We start from the raw sequence: 17123 nt of genomic DNA on the forward strand, positions 1-17123 counted from the left end.
GTAGACCGTCCAACATACAAGTTTAATGAGCTTGTAAATTTGGAGTGACTCTTCACATCTTGTAGTGAGGTCTGGAGTTCAAGTACTTCACCCCTGACATCAAAGAGGCAGTAGAGGATGCTCGTCCCTAAGCGTGTCCTCCAGAGTTGGCTCGAGGACTTCTTCCTCACAGCTTCTCCACCTACCCGCACAGGCAACTGATCTGAATGATTCAGTCCCCAGGGTTCTGTACAGGGAGATAACTCCTGGCATTCAAAGATGCTTTGACATGTCTGATCTCCAGCTGCCCCTCCCTGGTCTGCCCCGGCTACCCCCAAAACACCTCTTAAACAGCACCAAGATCCTTTAGGGACTTAGATGCTTCCCGTAAGATATGGTACTCACCATGGTTAACTCCTACAAGTTCACAAGCTTCTCTAATGCTCTAGTTCAAAGCATTTTCAGTTCAGTAATCTCTGTGTGCTCTAGTGCTTTCTAGTGTTTTCTACCTATGGTATTTCTTTTTTTTTTTTTAAGATTTTATTCATTCATTTGACAGAGACAGTGAGAGAGGAAACACAAGCAAGGCGAATGGGAGAGGGAGAAGCAGGCTTCCCGCTGCGCAGGGAGCCCTATGCAGGGCTCTATCCCAGGACCCCGGGACCACGACCTGAGCCGAAGGTAGCCTCTTAACCAACTGAGCCACCCAGGCGCCCCTACCTACAGTATTTCTAAACATTCATTTAATTGAACTTAGATTGTGCATAATGTGCTACAATGGGGCAAACTAATCATACGAACAGCGTCTTGCTGACAGGGTAGGTCTAACACGGGAATCACCCCGTCAGCACCGTCAGCCCACGTGGGGCAACATCCAAACCAGCTGCAGGGGCGCCCCACGTCATGTGCCTCGACCATGTGCCTCGAGGCACACGTCACGAGGCACATGCAGGTGACGTCACTCATCTGGGGCATGGCTGCACTGGCAGGGTCTAAGATGCTCGCCCTTCCCAGTCAGTCTGTTTTTAGAACCAATATCTGTGATGCCACTTCAATATTTACTCTATTTCTGATCCATTGCAGCCCGGAGACTTAGATAAAATAAGCCTGAAGCTGAATACTTCGTCACCACTTTTTCCAGAGCCCCAGGACAGCGCCGCTGGTATCTCGGGCTGTGCGTGACCTTGCTACCCCACACCATGCAATGCTCTATTAATTAAACAGACAGTCAGCCTTAGAACTAGGTCAACTTCATCCATCCAACTTAAGCCCTTGATTCCATTCCTTTCCGTCCAAGACTATTTAGAGGAAATTTTTCACAGACTGATAATGCAGAAGTGTTCTCGTCGTGCCCCGAGGTCAAGTCCACAGCCAACCCCTAATATCCCACAGCTTCTGCCATCTACCCCAGTATGCGGAGCCTCCCCTGTGAGTTCTTATTTTTCAGGCTCTATCCTTCTCATGGGTTTTCCTGTGATTCGGAGGATATAACCAAGACAAAAGGAAAGTCCCAATCCTGTGTGTGGTCGAATGAGTAAAAACCTTAAGACAAGGGAATCTGGGAAAAATCTTCATGACATCCTAAGAAGTCATGGGGCCAAAGTTCCTGACACTGCCCTGCCAGCCCCAAACCAGGTGGAGACAGACTTGCCCTTCCTTGGGCTGATTTAGCTCCACCGGCTAGGTCTCTACACCTGTGCTCTCTTTCTCTGCCCGCCCCACACTGAATCAGTGCCCAAGCGGTTACCTCCCAGGGCTCCTCTAGGGCATCACCAGGTAGAAGACCTTCCTGGGGGAGAGGGGGACACCACCATTCGAGAAGCCTAGCATAACCCCGGGAGTGCCATCCCAAGCCCTCTGCCTTTGGCAGGTACGTGGGGAGGACTTGGGAAAGGGGGGTGTCTTGGGAAGTGGCAGCTCGGGTCGAAATGAGTAACTGAGCCCAGGGGGCAGGGAGAGGGCCCGAGCAGGGAAGGAGTTTCCTGAGACATGGCTGCACAGGTCTGAGCTGGAGGCCGTGCTAGAAACTGAATGACGAAACAGAAACGCCTTCATAGTGGTGATCAAAATCCCAGATTAGCTTGGCTTTCTTTCTTTCCCTTTTTTTTTTATTTTTTTGCTCTAATTTATGTCCATATGACTTTTTTCCTCTGAGCGCATAAAACTTGCACTTTTTCTCTTCTTCCTCAGTACCGTTCCAGAGGCAAGAGAAATAGGAAGCACCAGGTTCTGGCGTTTGGCCAGATTAGGTCACAGGTGGATAGATCTTTCTCCTGACGTGCATCAAATCTAGCCAATAAATGTGCTGGTCTGACATGCACTGTGTGCTGTGAACCGGCGACTCCGGCAGCGAGGAGCCATGAAAGACACAGTCTCTGCCGTTAGAAGCTTTCTTGGACTGATTGGGCCATCATGGCTATTCCTGGCTTCCCACACCTGCCCTTGAAAGAGTGCACAAGGTCAGATTTTTCTAAAGGGAAGCCTCAGCCCTTACCGACTCCCTGGGTAATGAGACCCTTTATTTTCGCTTAAGACCCATCTTCCACTGGTACCAGCTTGTGATAGGTCGTCTCCAGGTTTTCTGTCCTCCCTCCTACTGAAATGCTCCCGGAGAGCGTCACATTGTAACCGATTTCTGTCTTTCTGCACCAAAATATTTAATGTCCTACAAATACAAGTAATTATTCCCAATGGACCTGTATCATGGGTGAAAAAGGAATTGGAATCCTCACCAGTGCTCGGAGCCCTGGGGATTGCAGCTCGGCTTCCCGGCCTGGGCAAGGTCACTGCTAAGGAGACAACGCCCGTCACTGCTCACCTGCCTCGTTCATGACCACATTTTCCGAACCGAGGAGTGGCAGCAGTCTTGAGGCATGGCCTGGCAAAGGGCCAGTGTATCTTCTGACTCCAAAACTGAGGTTGTCCCAGGAAACTCGCTGTCGCGTGGCTGACCACAGGACAGGTCTGCAAAGCCATTCTCTGCTGCGTTCAGCCTAGGGCTGGCTCAGGGGTCTCTAAATCATCCTGTCCCTCAGTGCTCAACCCGGCCCACTCTCCTGGGACACCCAGCCTTTATACCATTGGTGAAAGCAGACATTCAAATAGCCCTTCAAAATGCCGGATCCACAATGTTTGTTTTCCTTTCTTTCCACCAAATCGGTCTCCCCTTTCAAAACGAGAGATACCAGCAGTCACTGAACATGACCGAGTGCTTGATTCCTGGGCAGGAGGAGGCGTTCCTGCTCTCTCGAAAACTGGCTTTTCCCAGATTAAAAAGTAATTATTCTAAAAGAAGGTTTGACGGTTAAAATTAAACCACAGCCCCAAAGCTCTCAGAACCTGGCCTCTGGACAAATGCCAGAGAGGACGGCGGTGGGCATCTTGCTGAGAAGCAGCAAAAGGGACCCACTCGGAGGAAGCAATCCCCAATGGCCATGTTAGAAAATTAAGTAAAATGTTGGAACCTGCTCAACCACCCTACTTCAGTTAGAAGGCACTTTTTAACAACATTAGGAAAGCGAAACTAGCTGTGGGTGGGGTGGAAATGCTGCCAGGTCACCTTGCCTCAAGAAATCCGACGAGCCCGCCGACATGACGGACGTGCGGTGTTGGCACCAGCGTGGCCCCGCAGGACCGCGTGGCTGCGAGGACCTCGCTAGCAGTTTCTGTGGCTCCCTGCCCGGGGGCTGTACCTAGGTTTTGGTGATCACTAGGCTCGTCACTTGAGGTAACTTGGGTTCCCAGCCATGACTTGTAATTCCTCGGCGTGATTAAGAAACAATCATCTAGGAAAACACAGATGCACGCATTGGGGCGCAAGAAGGGCCGGAGGGTGCTGGGAGCTTGCTGGGTCAGAAGTCTGGGAGGGGACGGTGCTGCGGGAGGGCAGGGGCCCGGGAGGTCTGGTGAGGCAGCTCTGAGGCCAGCCTCGCAGCGCCCTCTCCTGGAAGGCTGGGCGCACACCAATAGGGCTGCGTGGAGGAGGACCCGCCGGACAAGTCTTCTCCCAGGCAGGTGCATCACTGACCCCTAGGGGGCAAAATGCTTTTCGGCTTTACCAGACAGAGGGCCAAAGCTAAATAAAATCCCCACCAGGTGGCAGTAGGCAAGGCACAGCGTTCCAGATCTCCGTTTCCACATCTATAAAATGGGTGCAGTGCTGACCTCAACAGATGGCTATCAGGAGGAAGTGAATGAAGCATCACAGCTTTTACTTTACCCGCCTTCCTGCTCGCTGCCCTAACATAATCCAGGTCACTTCCCCCAGGTGATCTTTCTTTTTCAGGATCTCTAAACTAAGGACACAATTATAAAATCAATACGGTCATGTTAGCCTAAGCTTTACTAGCTAGTGGCAGCTCACTTCTGGTAGCTTTAATAAATCCACAAATGTTGGGGCTCCTGGGTGGACTCGGTTAAGCAACCCACTTTTGATTTCAGCTCAGGTCGTGATCTCAGGGTCCTGAAATTGAGCCCCAAGTTGGACTCTGAGCTCAGTGCGGAGTCTGCTTGTCCCTCTCCGTCTCCCCGCTTGCTCTCACGCACTCTCTCGCTCTCAAATAATAAATAAAATCTTTTAAAAAAAACATTAAGAATTTCGCAGATGCTTTAAACACAATTTTCAAAACATTTTTATAAAAACAATGATCTATTTTTATTTTGTATTTTTAAATTTTAATTTTTTAATAAATTCTTTTTAAAATATTTTATTTATTTATTTGACAGAGAGACACAGCGAGAGAGAGGGAACACAAGCAGGGGGAGTGGGAGAGGGAGAAACAGGCTTCCTGATGACCAGGGAGCCTGATACAGGGCTCAATCCCAGATGCTTAACAACTGAGCCACCCAGGTGCCCCTATTTTTCTTTTTCTTTTCTTTTTTTAAAGATTTATTTATTTATTTGTGGGGAGGTGGGGAGAGCACAAAGGGGAAATGGCATGCAAAGGGAGAAGCAGGCTCCCCGTTGAGCAGAGAGCCCGATGGGAGGCTTGATCCCAGGACCCTGGGATCATGACCAGAGCTGAAGGCAGAAGCTTAACCCACTGAGCCATCCAGGCATCCCAGGAACTGATCTAATGTAAATAAATTTTCTGATAATTATATAATCAGTGTCTAAATCCCTACTAGATTATAAGTCCCCTAAATGCAAGAACCTCTGTGTTCCTTGCCACTGTTGTGGCCTCAGTACCTACGTAGTATAGTTCCCCTGCAGAGTAGATCCTTGATAAACATCTTTTGAATAGACACATGGATGAGTCATTGGAACTGGTGAAGGCCAGTCAGAAGCACGAAGGTCAAAGCCCGGTATGGGGCAGGGTGGTGGTGGGGGGATCTTTTTTCAAGAGCAGTGATGGAAACAAATATGAAAAACGTAAGAGTGGGATGATGAAAAAGCTAGAAGCCAGGTAGTTGCTCAACAGCATGAACTCACCAGATGCCGCTGGACTGTACACTTTCAAACAGATAATTGTATGTTATGTGAATTTCACCACAATAATAAAAAAAATGAAAGGGCAGAACTGTAAGATAATAATTGTAATCCCAATGGTTTTAGACACTCTACAAAAACTTGATAAGGTCAATACAAAGAGGATAACTTCTACACCGTGCTTGATGGTAGACATAAATATTTCTATAAAGGATTTCATCTGTTCCTCCTGACAAGCCCACAGACTTGCAGACAAGGAAACGGTGGAGTCCAGGAGTTTAGTTGGTGACTTCTTTCTCAAACAGGCCAGGCCACTGCCCACTTAGAGGATTTGTCCCCTGTGGGGCCCCCTCCCTGCCTGGGAAGGATTTCCTCCAAACCGCTGCTTCTCCCTCATCTCCTGCTGGTCTCTGCTTCAAGAGTCCCCTCATGGGAAAGGCCTTCCTAGCCACCCCATCTCAAAGAGCAGGCCCCCCACCCCTGCCTCGGGTCATTCTCTCTCCCTTACCCTTTTTTTCTTCAAAATTCTCAGCTCAGATTATGTACTGACATGATTTTTCTGTCTCCTTCTGTGACTGCCTAAGCTCCAAGAGAACAGGGTTGTCAGTTTCATTTTCTGTTACAGCCCTGACATCTGGCTGAGTGCCTGACGATAACAGATGCTTACTAATTATTTGTTCAGTGAATGAATAAATCTAATTTTCCCATGTACTTGGCTGATCTTTGGGGGAGCCTAGGTTTTTTAGGCCATACTACAAAAATGAAATTATGATGCGACCAAGATAAAATACCAGTTGTTCCTGGTTTACAAATGAATCTCTGCAGGCTGGTGTTGTCCCCAGGAGCAGGACACCTGCCGGTTGTACCCCCCACGTACAGCATGGTGCTAAGTACCGAGTATCCGCCAGTGTCTATATGATATCAGTGAGAATCAATGGATTCTGAGTGTTAGAAACAAGACCTGGCTGCAACAGTCGCTGGAGTCCCACCCTGGTTGTGTATAGGGGTGGGGAGTCTCTGAGGAGGAGGAGGAGGGGAAAGAGGAAGGAGCATGTGCTGGACAGGGGTCAAAGTCCAAGGAGCAGCCCCATGGCCTCACAGGTCCTACATAACTGTGTACAAATGTCTCCAGAGACTGAACTGACTTGCAATCCGACCCTTGTATGGCGACGTCTAGCTCCCAGGGAAAAGTTCGCGGGGCTGGCCTATTGACAGTTGGGTCACTGTGGTCCGATATACAGATGACCCTTTTGAGATGGACAGCAAACCTCTGAGACCCACTGGCCATCCCAGAATGGTACCCGGCGGCCTCTGAGAAATTTGTGCCCAGCTATAGCAGCTGCCTTCCCCAAGGTCCTGAATCTGGCGGCGGGGCATGGGGAAAATCTGTCCGGTGTCACACAAAGAACAGGAGTCCAAACTCCTGAAGCTCGGATGTCAGCTCTGTTTCTTGCACCCGTTTGACCCTGAGTCTCTCGGTGCAGTTCACAAACTGCAGACAAACACACAAGCACAAAATCCGTCACTTGCGCCCCCTGACCACTGCCATGGGGACTATTACACCTTAGACGTCACAAAATATTTGATATGAAAAAATACCTGTTTGCCATCCTGTGACTCATATTTTAACGTAATTAAGCTTGTTTTCAGATCTGTAATAAATCATTAAACTTAAAAAATAATATTTTGAAATTGAACTTCTGCAGAGAATTCCGAGCGAAGGAATGTCAGCTATGGCCCACCCACACCCCACGCACAGGCAGACGGGCACGTACATTTTCCCCCAAAGCTTCCTTATAACGCGTCTAAAGTACATAGTTCAAAATTCAAGCAAATAATTAATTACTGGACAAATTAAACAGAAAATAGTCCCAGCGTGACTTATATAGCTGACATTATGTCTGCCATGTCCCAGGGCATGACTGATATTTCCTTTTACCTGGGGCTGGTTTCAGGAACCATGACCATTCACCTTTGTCCTCACTCCCTGTACGTGACCCTCTTCTTGTGGGCACTCAAGGGTGAGCAGGTAGTTATTTTTTCTCAGTTCCCACAGTATGAAAGGAAGAAACAAACAGTGCAAAACATGTTGCTGCTGTTATCTTATATTCCCTAAAGTTCAAAAAGAGTATTTAATCATCAGTGGAGGTCTGGGCTCAACACAGGATTAAATGCTCAAACACAGCCTAGCTTCAAACTGGACCGTCTTGTGGCTGAGAGATGCGAACTCGGGCGCCTGCGGAGGAGGGCGCAGATCCCGGGCTGGTGGGCCCTCGCCAGCTGGGGAGCACGGGTGCCAACTGAAGGAAACACGGAAAAGGCAGCAGGGGTTGCTGCTCTAGGGGCCCAGTATGGCCAGATCTTCTCACTTTTCAAGATAATCCAGCAGGTTTTAATGCAAATCTCTAGCACTTTTTAACGTTAGCAATTCATTCTAAAAACTTAAAAAATATATTCTATAAACCAAAGATGACATGGCTATGGCTTGATATGGTGCCCAGCAGCCTGTTTGTGAACTCTGCAGGGGAAGGGGGACAGGAAATGATTCCAGTGGGTTCTAGGCCCTCATCTGCCACTCACTGACTGCTTTCTGAGGTGGTCACTTCACTTCCCAGTCACTTGGCACCAACATCCAGTCAGCTGCTGACGTTACTGGGTTCAAGACCTAACTAGTACCACACTATAGACCTGCCTTGTCACTTTCACTGACCACTGCAGGCTCCAGCGTCCTCTCCTGTAAAATGCAGAGAGGAATACGTCCCAACTCATGGGGCTATTATGATTCAGTGAGATACCGCAGCGAAATGCCTAACTCCAGAGTAAGCACTGGGTGACACCTGTCAGCTGTTGTCATCTGTAGGCTTGGCCCCTCCATCCTCGCCATCTATTTGCAGTGAATTGGCAGTCCTGTTCACTAGGACTTCTGAAACCTTCTCCAATCTATCCTCTGGTTTTTGCCCCGACTTTCTCTGCCTTGGTTCATGGCCTTGACCTCTTTATCTTGAAGTGTTCATTCTAATGATCTGATGATCTCATCTCCCGCTTTACTGAGCACCTACTCAGCGTCCCACTCTGACTCATCCTCATGCGGCACCCACCTGAGTCCATCTCTCAGCCTGGCAGGCGATGTAAAGTGAAGATTTCATGATGTCACTCTTCTTGTCATCTACAGGGCAAAGGCTAACTTCCTTCAACCTGCATTCAAGGCTGTCCCCAAGCCCTCTCCTGAGGAAGCCATGCAGTCCCCGGTCATTGTCAGCAATCTTCTTCTTTCCCCTGAGAATGTTTCTTCCTGTCCTCACCCAGGCTGACCGCTTCTCACCATTCTTCCCACTAGTCAGCCCCAAGCAGTCAACTCCATGAGGAAGCTTTCTCTGAATGACCCCCTAACCAGCCTCATGGCCAGGCCCTCCCTTTTCCACAGCTCCACCATACTTAGTACCCAGCACCCTCCTAGGCCACCTCACACTGCATGGACATCTATCTGTAGAGATGTCTATCTCAACAAGAGATAGGAGGCCAAGGGCAAGAACCTGGTCCTACACACCTGTTGCGTTCCCAGATGGCACATAGTTAGTGTTTAGTGTTTGCAGAATGAATTAACGGGACCAGCAGAGGGGGCATTTGACAAAACCCAAATAATAATGTCATTTTTAACACATCTCGTGGTAAGAAACAGGGATCTTTGGGACTATCCAAAGAAAGACTAGGATACTGGAAATATATAAAATCACTCAGAAGTCCTCAATTCCCTCAAATGTGTTAATTTTGGTTAATTTTAGCAAAAAAGGATATTACATATACAAAGTTCTAGCTATGTAGATGATTGAAAATATCTGCACTTACAAGGTGGCTGCCATCTGTTGTAGTGTCTCAATCTTCATTTTTTTGTTTCCATGGCCTCAGTGGAATGAATCTGGTATCCCAGGAGAAAGTGTAATCCAGCCAAAGAATAAGTCTGGTTATTCAGTTCATGACTTATATGCAGTCTGAGAGACCCATACAACTGTCTTGACCTCATGCCTGTGTAGGCATCCCATAAGAGAGGCAACGATTTCTTCGTGCCCGGAGAATCACCAGAGGAGCCTCGTAGTAGATGATCCTGGGAAGGCAGAGACCTGGGAGAGAAGATAAACACTGAATTTTGGCACTGATGTTCCTAAAAACTTGCCACTGAAGCACTCATTCAACCAGCTTCATTGACTAGATGGAAGGGCTGTTACCCAGCCTCAGTCCCCACCCCCTGGGCGGGATTGCAGGCCTTGTTCTGACAGGCTGGGAACTGAGTAGCAGGGCTCATCTAGTAGGAACAGAGCGGGGGAGGGGGCAGTTCATGAAAGTGGTTTTCTGGACCTTCTGGGATCAGGCTGCCTGGGCTCAGGGCGTGGCCTGGCAGTTTCTAGATGGTAGAGCTTACAGAGTAATAGTTTCTATCTCAGAGAGCTGTTGGGAGGATTAAATGACAGAGAGCATTTAAAGTGCTTAGCGTGGTACCTATGAAATTATTCAGATTATTATAAGAATCCAGAACTCTCAGCTGTCATCACTTGCCAAGAAGATCCTCCCACTGGGTCTGAGCCTTCGGTGGCTTATCTTTTCAACTCTGCCTACACCTTATATCTCTACTTTACTATCCAATGGTGGGATCAGAGTTCCTAGAGAAGAGAAGAAAGTAAGCTGTAAACTTCAGACCAATAACTAAGCAGAAATAACAGAGGCATGAGGCAAATAACAGAAATAACAAGAGGCAATAGCAGAGGCAAGAAGAAAGCACACTACATGCACAGATCACCTGCTCGCATGCAATGGCTCAAGCATCAAGATGGACGTGGATTCTCCATGACCAAGCATGAAGGAAGAAAACAAAGGGGCAGGACTTCGAACTGCGGAGGGAGAATTCTATACCTAGACACGCCTCCAGTGTGGAATCAAGACATTTTCAGGCACTTGAGGCTTCAAAAAATGTGAGGTATTCTAAGGAACAGGGTTAAATGATAACATCTCTTTAGCTGTTAAATGATACTGACACAGGTAAAGTCACCGAATGTGACTTCAATTCATACCACAAGTACACGCTGAGTGCCCACTATGTGTTGGTTGGACAGTGGACTAGACTAGGTAACCCAACAGGAAGGCACACACGGATTCCCTCATGCAGCTTCTGTTCTAGAGGGAAAATGGATAATAAGCAATGACAGAAGGGAAGCTTGGAGTTAGAAGGTGGTAAGAGCTACAGAGAAAGAAACCAGGACCTATAGCTCCAACTCCAAGTACATAAAAACTATAGTGGTTAGAAGAATGAACTAAATCTAGACACAATCAGGTAAATAAAAAATGTGGGACATCTATAAGCAAATAGGCTTGAATTCTTTCAAAAAGTCAAAGCTGTTAAAAATGAAATTAGAGGAGATTAATATAGATTGAAAAGAATTAAGAAGCACATTCAGCATATGAGATGCTGGGCCAAGGGAAAGGTTATAAAAGATGTTTTGGGGACATCGAAAGAAATTGTAATATAGATTGAATATTAAATAATATTAGGGACTTATTCTTTTTTTTTTTTAAAGAGATTACTTATTTATTTGACATAGAGAAAGAGAGAGCACAAGCAGGGGGAGTAGGAGAGGGAGAAGCGTGCTCTTTGCTGAGCAGGAAGCCTGATGTGGGGCTCGATCAGGACCTGAGCTGGAGGCAGGTGCTTAACTACCTGAGCCACCCAGATGCCCCTAGGAAATTATTCTTAATTTTTAATTAATGTGCTCAGGCATTATCTATATGAAGGAGAATGTCTTAATTCTTAGGAGATATGTGCTGAACTACATGTGAATAAAGTAAATAGAGCAAACTGTTATCAGCTGCTCAATCTTGGTAAAGAATATTTAGTTGCTTGTTGCTCTACTTTCAATTTTTCTGTATATTTTTAAATGTCCGATATAAAAAGTTGGATAAAAAGGAAGAGAGAGGATCAGAAAAAGAAAGCATAGGGGCACCTGGGTGGCTCAGTGGGTTGGGGCCTCTGCCTTCGGCTCAGGTCATGGTCCCGGGGGTCCTGGGATTGAGCCCCGCCTCAGGCACTCTGCTCAGCAGGGAACCTGCTTCCCCCTCTTTCTCTGCCTGCCTCTCTGCCTAATTGTGATCTCTCTGTGTTGAATAAATAAATACAATCTTAAAAAAAAAAAAAAGAGAAAGCATAGACTACTTTTTTTTTTTTTTAAGATTTTATTTATTTATTTGTCATAGAGAGAGAAGCGAGAGCAAGCACAGGCAGACAGAGTGACAGGCAGAGGCAGAAGAAGCAGGCTCCCCGCCAAGCAAGGAGCCCAATGTGGGACTCGATCCCACGACCCTGGGATCATGACCTGAGCCGAAGGCAGCCACTTAACCAACTGAGCCACCCAGGCATCCCAACATAGACTACTTTTTAAGAGGAATTCCGCTGTAAAGGGAATGTATTAATTTCCTAGCTGTTGTAACAAATTACCACAAACTGCATGGCTAAAAAAACCAGAAATTTATTTTCTCTGGAGAATAAACTTCTGGAGGCCAAAAGTCCAAAATCAAGGTATTGGCCAAGGCTATGCACACTCCCTACAGAGGCTCTAGGGAAGAATCCATTATTTGTCCTTCCAACTTCTGGGGGCTTCTGACACTCCTTGACTTAGGGCCGAACCATTGCAGCCTCTACCTCTGGGGTCACATGGCCTCCGCATCTGCTGGGTGTCTGAGCTCCTTTGTCTCTTATAAGGACACTTGTGATCGCATTTAGCGTTCATCCAGATTAGCCAGAATAAACTCTCCCTCTCAAGATCTTTTTAAGTCAATCACATTTTTTGCCTTGTAAGGTGATATTCACTCTTTTGCCATATGACATAATATGGAGAGGTTCCTGGGACTAGGAAGTGAGTATATCTTCAGTGGGGGCCACACTTGTGCATACCACTGGGAGCAAGAAAAATGGGGCAGTAGCTAGAGGTGAATACGGCCAAGAGACCACATTCTTTTTCAAATCACAAATGAAAGCAATCATGGCATGTTTATAAGAAATGATGTAGCAGTTTGCTGTACACTGAAGTTTATCTGTTCACTTTGCTCGTCGTTTTCACAGAGGAAAATTCACAAAGGAAAGAGCAAGTTACCTTCAAGATGAAAAATCAGAGTTACACTTGAGAAATCAATCAAAAACAATCAAAATGTAATGGAGGGGGCTTTTTGTCAAACATGGTAGATTGAACACACATATATGTTTATCTCCAAACCCCACCAAGATGAAAATAAAAGGATAAATATAATACAAAATAAAAAGATATGAAGACCATCAATTAACAAGCCCCACCTGCGCACACAGAGTAAGATCAAACATTTTAGGAAAACTTCCAACACACACACACACACACACAGTCCAGAAAAGGGGGAGTAGAATTCAGAGGAAGTAATATGAAAAAGCAGAACACTTAAAAACTGAAAAATTCTTCCTTGGAGATCTAAAACAACATGTACACAAAACAAAAAACAGAAATGCAATACATAAAAAAAGAAGCAATCAGTGAATAAGAGAGTTGAAATAAAAAAAAAAAAACCTCAGTAGAAAGGATAACAAGATAAAGTTAATGAAATTGTACAGAGAGTAGAATTAAAAAAGAGGGACACAAGTAGAAAAAAAGACAAGGGCTCTAACTCGGGCTCCAGTGTCCTGTAGAACCTAGAAAACCGGAGGAGAGGGCAGGGTGAGTCATTAGAGTGGTAGAAAACAGGTAATTTACATAGGGAAGAAAAACAGGTCATATTCATAGGATTAAAAAAAGTATTAAAAGAACAAAACTGAAGTTATAAACAGCAACATTCAGAAGTTAGAAAAGAGGGGCGCCTGGGTGGCTCAGTGGGTTAAAGCCTCTGCTTTCAGCTTATGATCCCAGGGTCGTGGGATCGAGCCCTGCATCGGGCTCTCTGCTCAGCGGGGAGTCTGCTTCCTCCTCTCTCTCTGCCTACTTGTGATCTCTGTCTGTCAAATAAATAAATAAAATCTTTTTTTAAAAAAAGTTAGAAAAGAGTAGGGCAATGCCTTTACAATTCTAAGGGGAAAATATCTCCCACCTAGAAGTCTCGTAACAGCTAAGCTTCGTAGCTCTTCATCCCCATCCCCTCCTGGCAGACTCAGATGCTCTCCCTTCCTCTCTCATATTTACCCCTTCATCGTCAATAATGTTATGCTTGGCTCTAATTTCTCCTCTCTGACTTGCAACAAATCCATCAAACATGCGAGAAAAGTCAGTATTTTCAGGCAGATAAGGTGTCACAAAGTTTACCTCCCATGGTCTCTTTCTCTGGAAGCTATGAGATGATGTGGTTGGCCAAAATGAAGCTGTAAAACAAGAAAGAGGGAGAAGATCTAAGAGCCAGGCAGTAGGAGATCCAACACAGAGGAACAGAGAGAAGTGTTAAGAAGCCCAGAAAAACAGCAATGGGGCAAGCCTAGAATACAGCCAGTCTACATCAGACCCAGAGAATAAATGACTCAAAGAAGGAAATTGCCAGGGAAAAAATAAAATCGATGAATTATGGTTAGGTTTGACTACATGAACAAAAATGTGGCATGAGGTTTATAGATCTTTTGGAGGCTTTGGGGGAAATGAGCAAAAAGTATGTAGAAAGCAACCAAAAAACATGAGCCTACTATAAATTTTTGTTTTGATATTTATGATATGATGTTTCTACTCCTCAGCAATATTAAAGACCTTATTTTTTTTAAGTTGTTATTTACTTATTTGACAGAGAGAGAGGGAGAGAGAGCAAGAGTGCACAAGCAGAGGGAGCTACAGAGGGAAAGGGAGAAGCAGGCTCCCCACTGAGTGGAGAGCCCAACGTGGAGCTCGATCCCAGGAGTCTGGGATCTTGACCTGGGCTAAAGGCACTTAACTGACTGAGCCACCCAGATGCCCCAATATTTCAGTATTTTAAAAGTACATGAGGAGGGGCATGTGGGAGGCTCGATCAGTCCAGTGTCTGATTCTTGGTTTCAGCTCAGGTCATGATCTCAGGGTCATGAGATCAAGCACAGCAATGAGCTCCATTCTGGGCATGGAGCCTTCTTAAGATTCTCTCTCTCCCAGGGCGCCTGGGTGACTCAGTGGGTTAAAGCCTCTGCCTTCGGCTCAGGTCATGATCCCAGGTTCCTGGGATCGAGCCCCACACTGGGCTCTCTGCTCTGCAGGGAGCCTGCTTCCTCCTCTCTCTCTCTGCCTGCCTCTCTGCCTACTTGTGATCTCTTTAAAAAAATCTTTTAAAAAAATTATTCTCTCTCTCCCTCTGCCTCCCATCCACCACTTTCTCTCTCCTCCCCCAAAAAAGTATATAAAGGGAAAAGGGTGAAATATTTCTTTCATCCAAACTATTCATGGCTGCTTTTTGCCACCTCTTCCACCCTATCCAAGAGACAAACAGGATCTAAGAGCCCACTTTCTGACGTTGATGCCTTGACCGCAGGCATCTGGGGAGTCTTCTCTCTTCTGTGGAATGAGAGTGCATGATGGATGGCATGGAGACATAGGACATAGGAGAAAGCCCCAAAGAAGACTGACACAAGGGGAAAAGTCTACGTGATTAGATGAATAACCAATTCAAAGATGGAAACAGTAATAACGCAACAGTTGAGGTAACTTCATATGGAGTCTGAGTAACTCAAATCTGATGTGTGGAGGTGAGGGAAATCCATGGAAATGGTGGGTTATCGTGGTGAATCGAGCCCAGCATTATTCTGGCTACATTTGGAGGCTAGTTAGAGGGAAGATTCAGGAGGATGGCTTGGTCCAGATATACAGGGTCCTGCGAGAGACCTGTCCCATTCGATTGTAAAATTGTCTTACATGGGAGAGGGGCGTACAGGAAGAGTAAAGGAAATAACTTGCAAACCCAACACACATAATCATTATGATGGGCTTTGACTTCTTACTTTTTTTTTTTTTCCACTTCTTTCTTTTCTCTTGCCTGTGTCACTTTGGAGCCCCTTGTTTCTCTCCAGGATCATCTCTCGGAAGATTTCTTGGCTCACTCCAGGTTGCATCTTCCTTCACAGCCTTCATTATCTACCCTTTATCCTCTGTCATTCCCCATTTTTCTCACTATGCATTCTTCTCTATCTTATAAACCAATCACACGCTAAATGAAATCCTCTAGCCCCTCCCAAATCCATTTCTCAAACATTTCCCAACAAGCCCGTCAGTCACAGCTCTTCTCCAAGAGAACAATCTCCATGTTTCCTCCAGGTAGCAACACACTATCAGATCTTTTTTTTTTTTTCTCCTTGAAATCTTCTCATTCCCCTTGTTCTCATTCTTCTTCATTTCCTTTGGCCCTAGCCTCCACCTCCATCCTCAAAAGCTCTTCATTCCCAGCCTCTCCTTTCTTCTCTTATATTTACTTCTTCACAGTCAGTACCTCTCTGCTTGGCTCTAATTTCTCCTCCTTGACTTTCACCACTTCCGCTGTCTCTGTTTCCTTCGCTAGCTCCACTCCTTCATCGGCCTCACTCATCATCACCTTCATCTGTAACCTCTTTCTCTTCAATAGAAACAGATTCCTCAGGAGGATCATTCACTCCGCCCAAGACATCCTTCTCAACTCCCACTGCTTCCTCAGTCTCTTGTAGCTCATCACTCCCTTCCACCCTTTCAAAAGGATTTTCCATCTCAGCATCGGTAATTTTCCTCTGTTTTTCATCATTAGTCACTTCTAGCTCTCTTTCAGTTGTCTCTTCAGTTACACTCTCCATCCCTGAACCCTCCAGCTTGTCTGCACTTGACAGTTTATCTCCAGTGGATCTCAAATCCTCTCTGCTACTTTCTGGCTTCTCTTCCCTGGAGCCCTCCTTCTCTCCACTTGACCTCAGCTTCTCTTCACTCAGACTCAGCTTCTCACTTGAGGTCAACTTCTCTCCACTCAGCTGCTCTCCACTCGACCTCAGCTGTTCTTCACTTGACCTAGGCTTCTCTCCACTCAGCTGCTCTCCACTCGACCTCAGCTCCTCCTCATTCTGCTCTGGTGTATGTGGTCCGGATCTCAGGTCCTCTCCTCTGATCCCCACCCCACTAAATTTCAACCTCTCTTTAAAGCCAGACCCTCTCCTAGACCCTGCTGTAGTCTCTGCACTCTCAGACTCAGCGCCTATTTTGTCTCGAATTTCTTGTTTCCCCCCCATCTCCTTTGGGCTGTTTTCCCCCAAACCTGCTGGAGCCTGTAATGAACTTGCTACACCGTGCACTAACTTCATATCCGTCCTTTCCGGACTCTGGCCTGACTTTGCTTTCAAGACCACTTTTCCCACATCTTCCGGTCTCCAGTGCTGAGGGTCAAGCTTTGGGTCGCCCACTGGAGGCTTTTGGGTATTTCTACCCAGGAGCTCCATTCTCTTCCCAATCACAACGAGCCCGTTCCAGGGCACCCACACATTTTCTCGCAGCATCTGTGCCCCTCTGCTTCCTCGGTCCAGGTGCGACCACCCGTGGACCCGGGCCCGGCCTCGGGCGCTCCGGCGCCGAGCCTTGCGGCGTCTCCTCAGGACGCTATGCGGCTTGCCCCGCAGACCCCTCATGCCCCAGAGCGGAAATTCTAACGGAACCCCTTTCCCCAAAGACACTACCCCACATCCTTACACCTCGACCACCCTCCCACCCCTCCTCCCTATTCCCCCCACCCCACCCTCCCAGCCTCCCACCCTGCCCAC

At 46.7% G+C, this 17123-nt stretch overlaps 1 protein-coding gene across 1 annotated transcript; it reads right to left on the reverse strand.

Moving 5' to 3' along the window:
- Positions 1–9275: 9275 nt before the first annotated feature.
- LOC123386915 lies at positions 9276–17093 on the reverse strand. The gene is made up of 3 exons (XM_045065150.1): positions 15354–17093; positions 13711–13766; positions 9276–9525 (listed from the first exon to the last, which is right to left on the reverse strand). Exon 1 carries the CDS (start codon positions 16989–16991, stop codon positions 15927–15929), a length of 1065 nt encoding a protein of 354 aa, XP_044921085.1. The 5' UTR covers positions 16992–17093; the 3' UTR covers positions 9276–9525; positions 13711–13766; positions 15354–15926.
- Positions 17094–17123: the final 30 nt, after the last annotated feature.

The sequence above is a fragment of the Mustela putorius genome, unplaced genomic scaffold (assembly GCF_011764305.1).
Source record: "Mustela putorius furo isolate JIRA1106 unplaced genomic scaffold, ASM1176430v1.1 tig00000127_pilon_pilon_pilon, whole genome shotgun sequence".
Classification (NCBI taxonomy): Eukaryota; Metazoa; Chordata; class Mammalia; order Carnivora; family Mustelidae; genus Mustela; species Mustela putorius.

Coding starts and splice junctions, on each gene's coding strand:
- LOC123386915 (XM_045065150.1), bottom strand. CDS start 16,991: ATGAGGGGTCTGCGGGGCAAGCCGCATAGCGTCCTGAGGAGACGCCGC.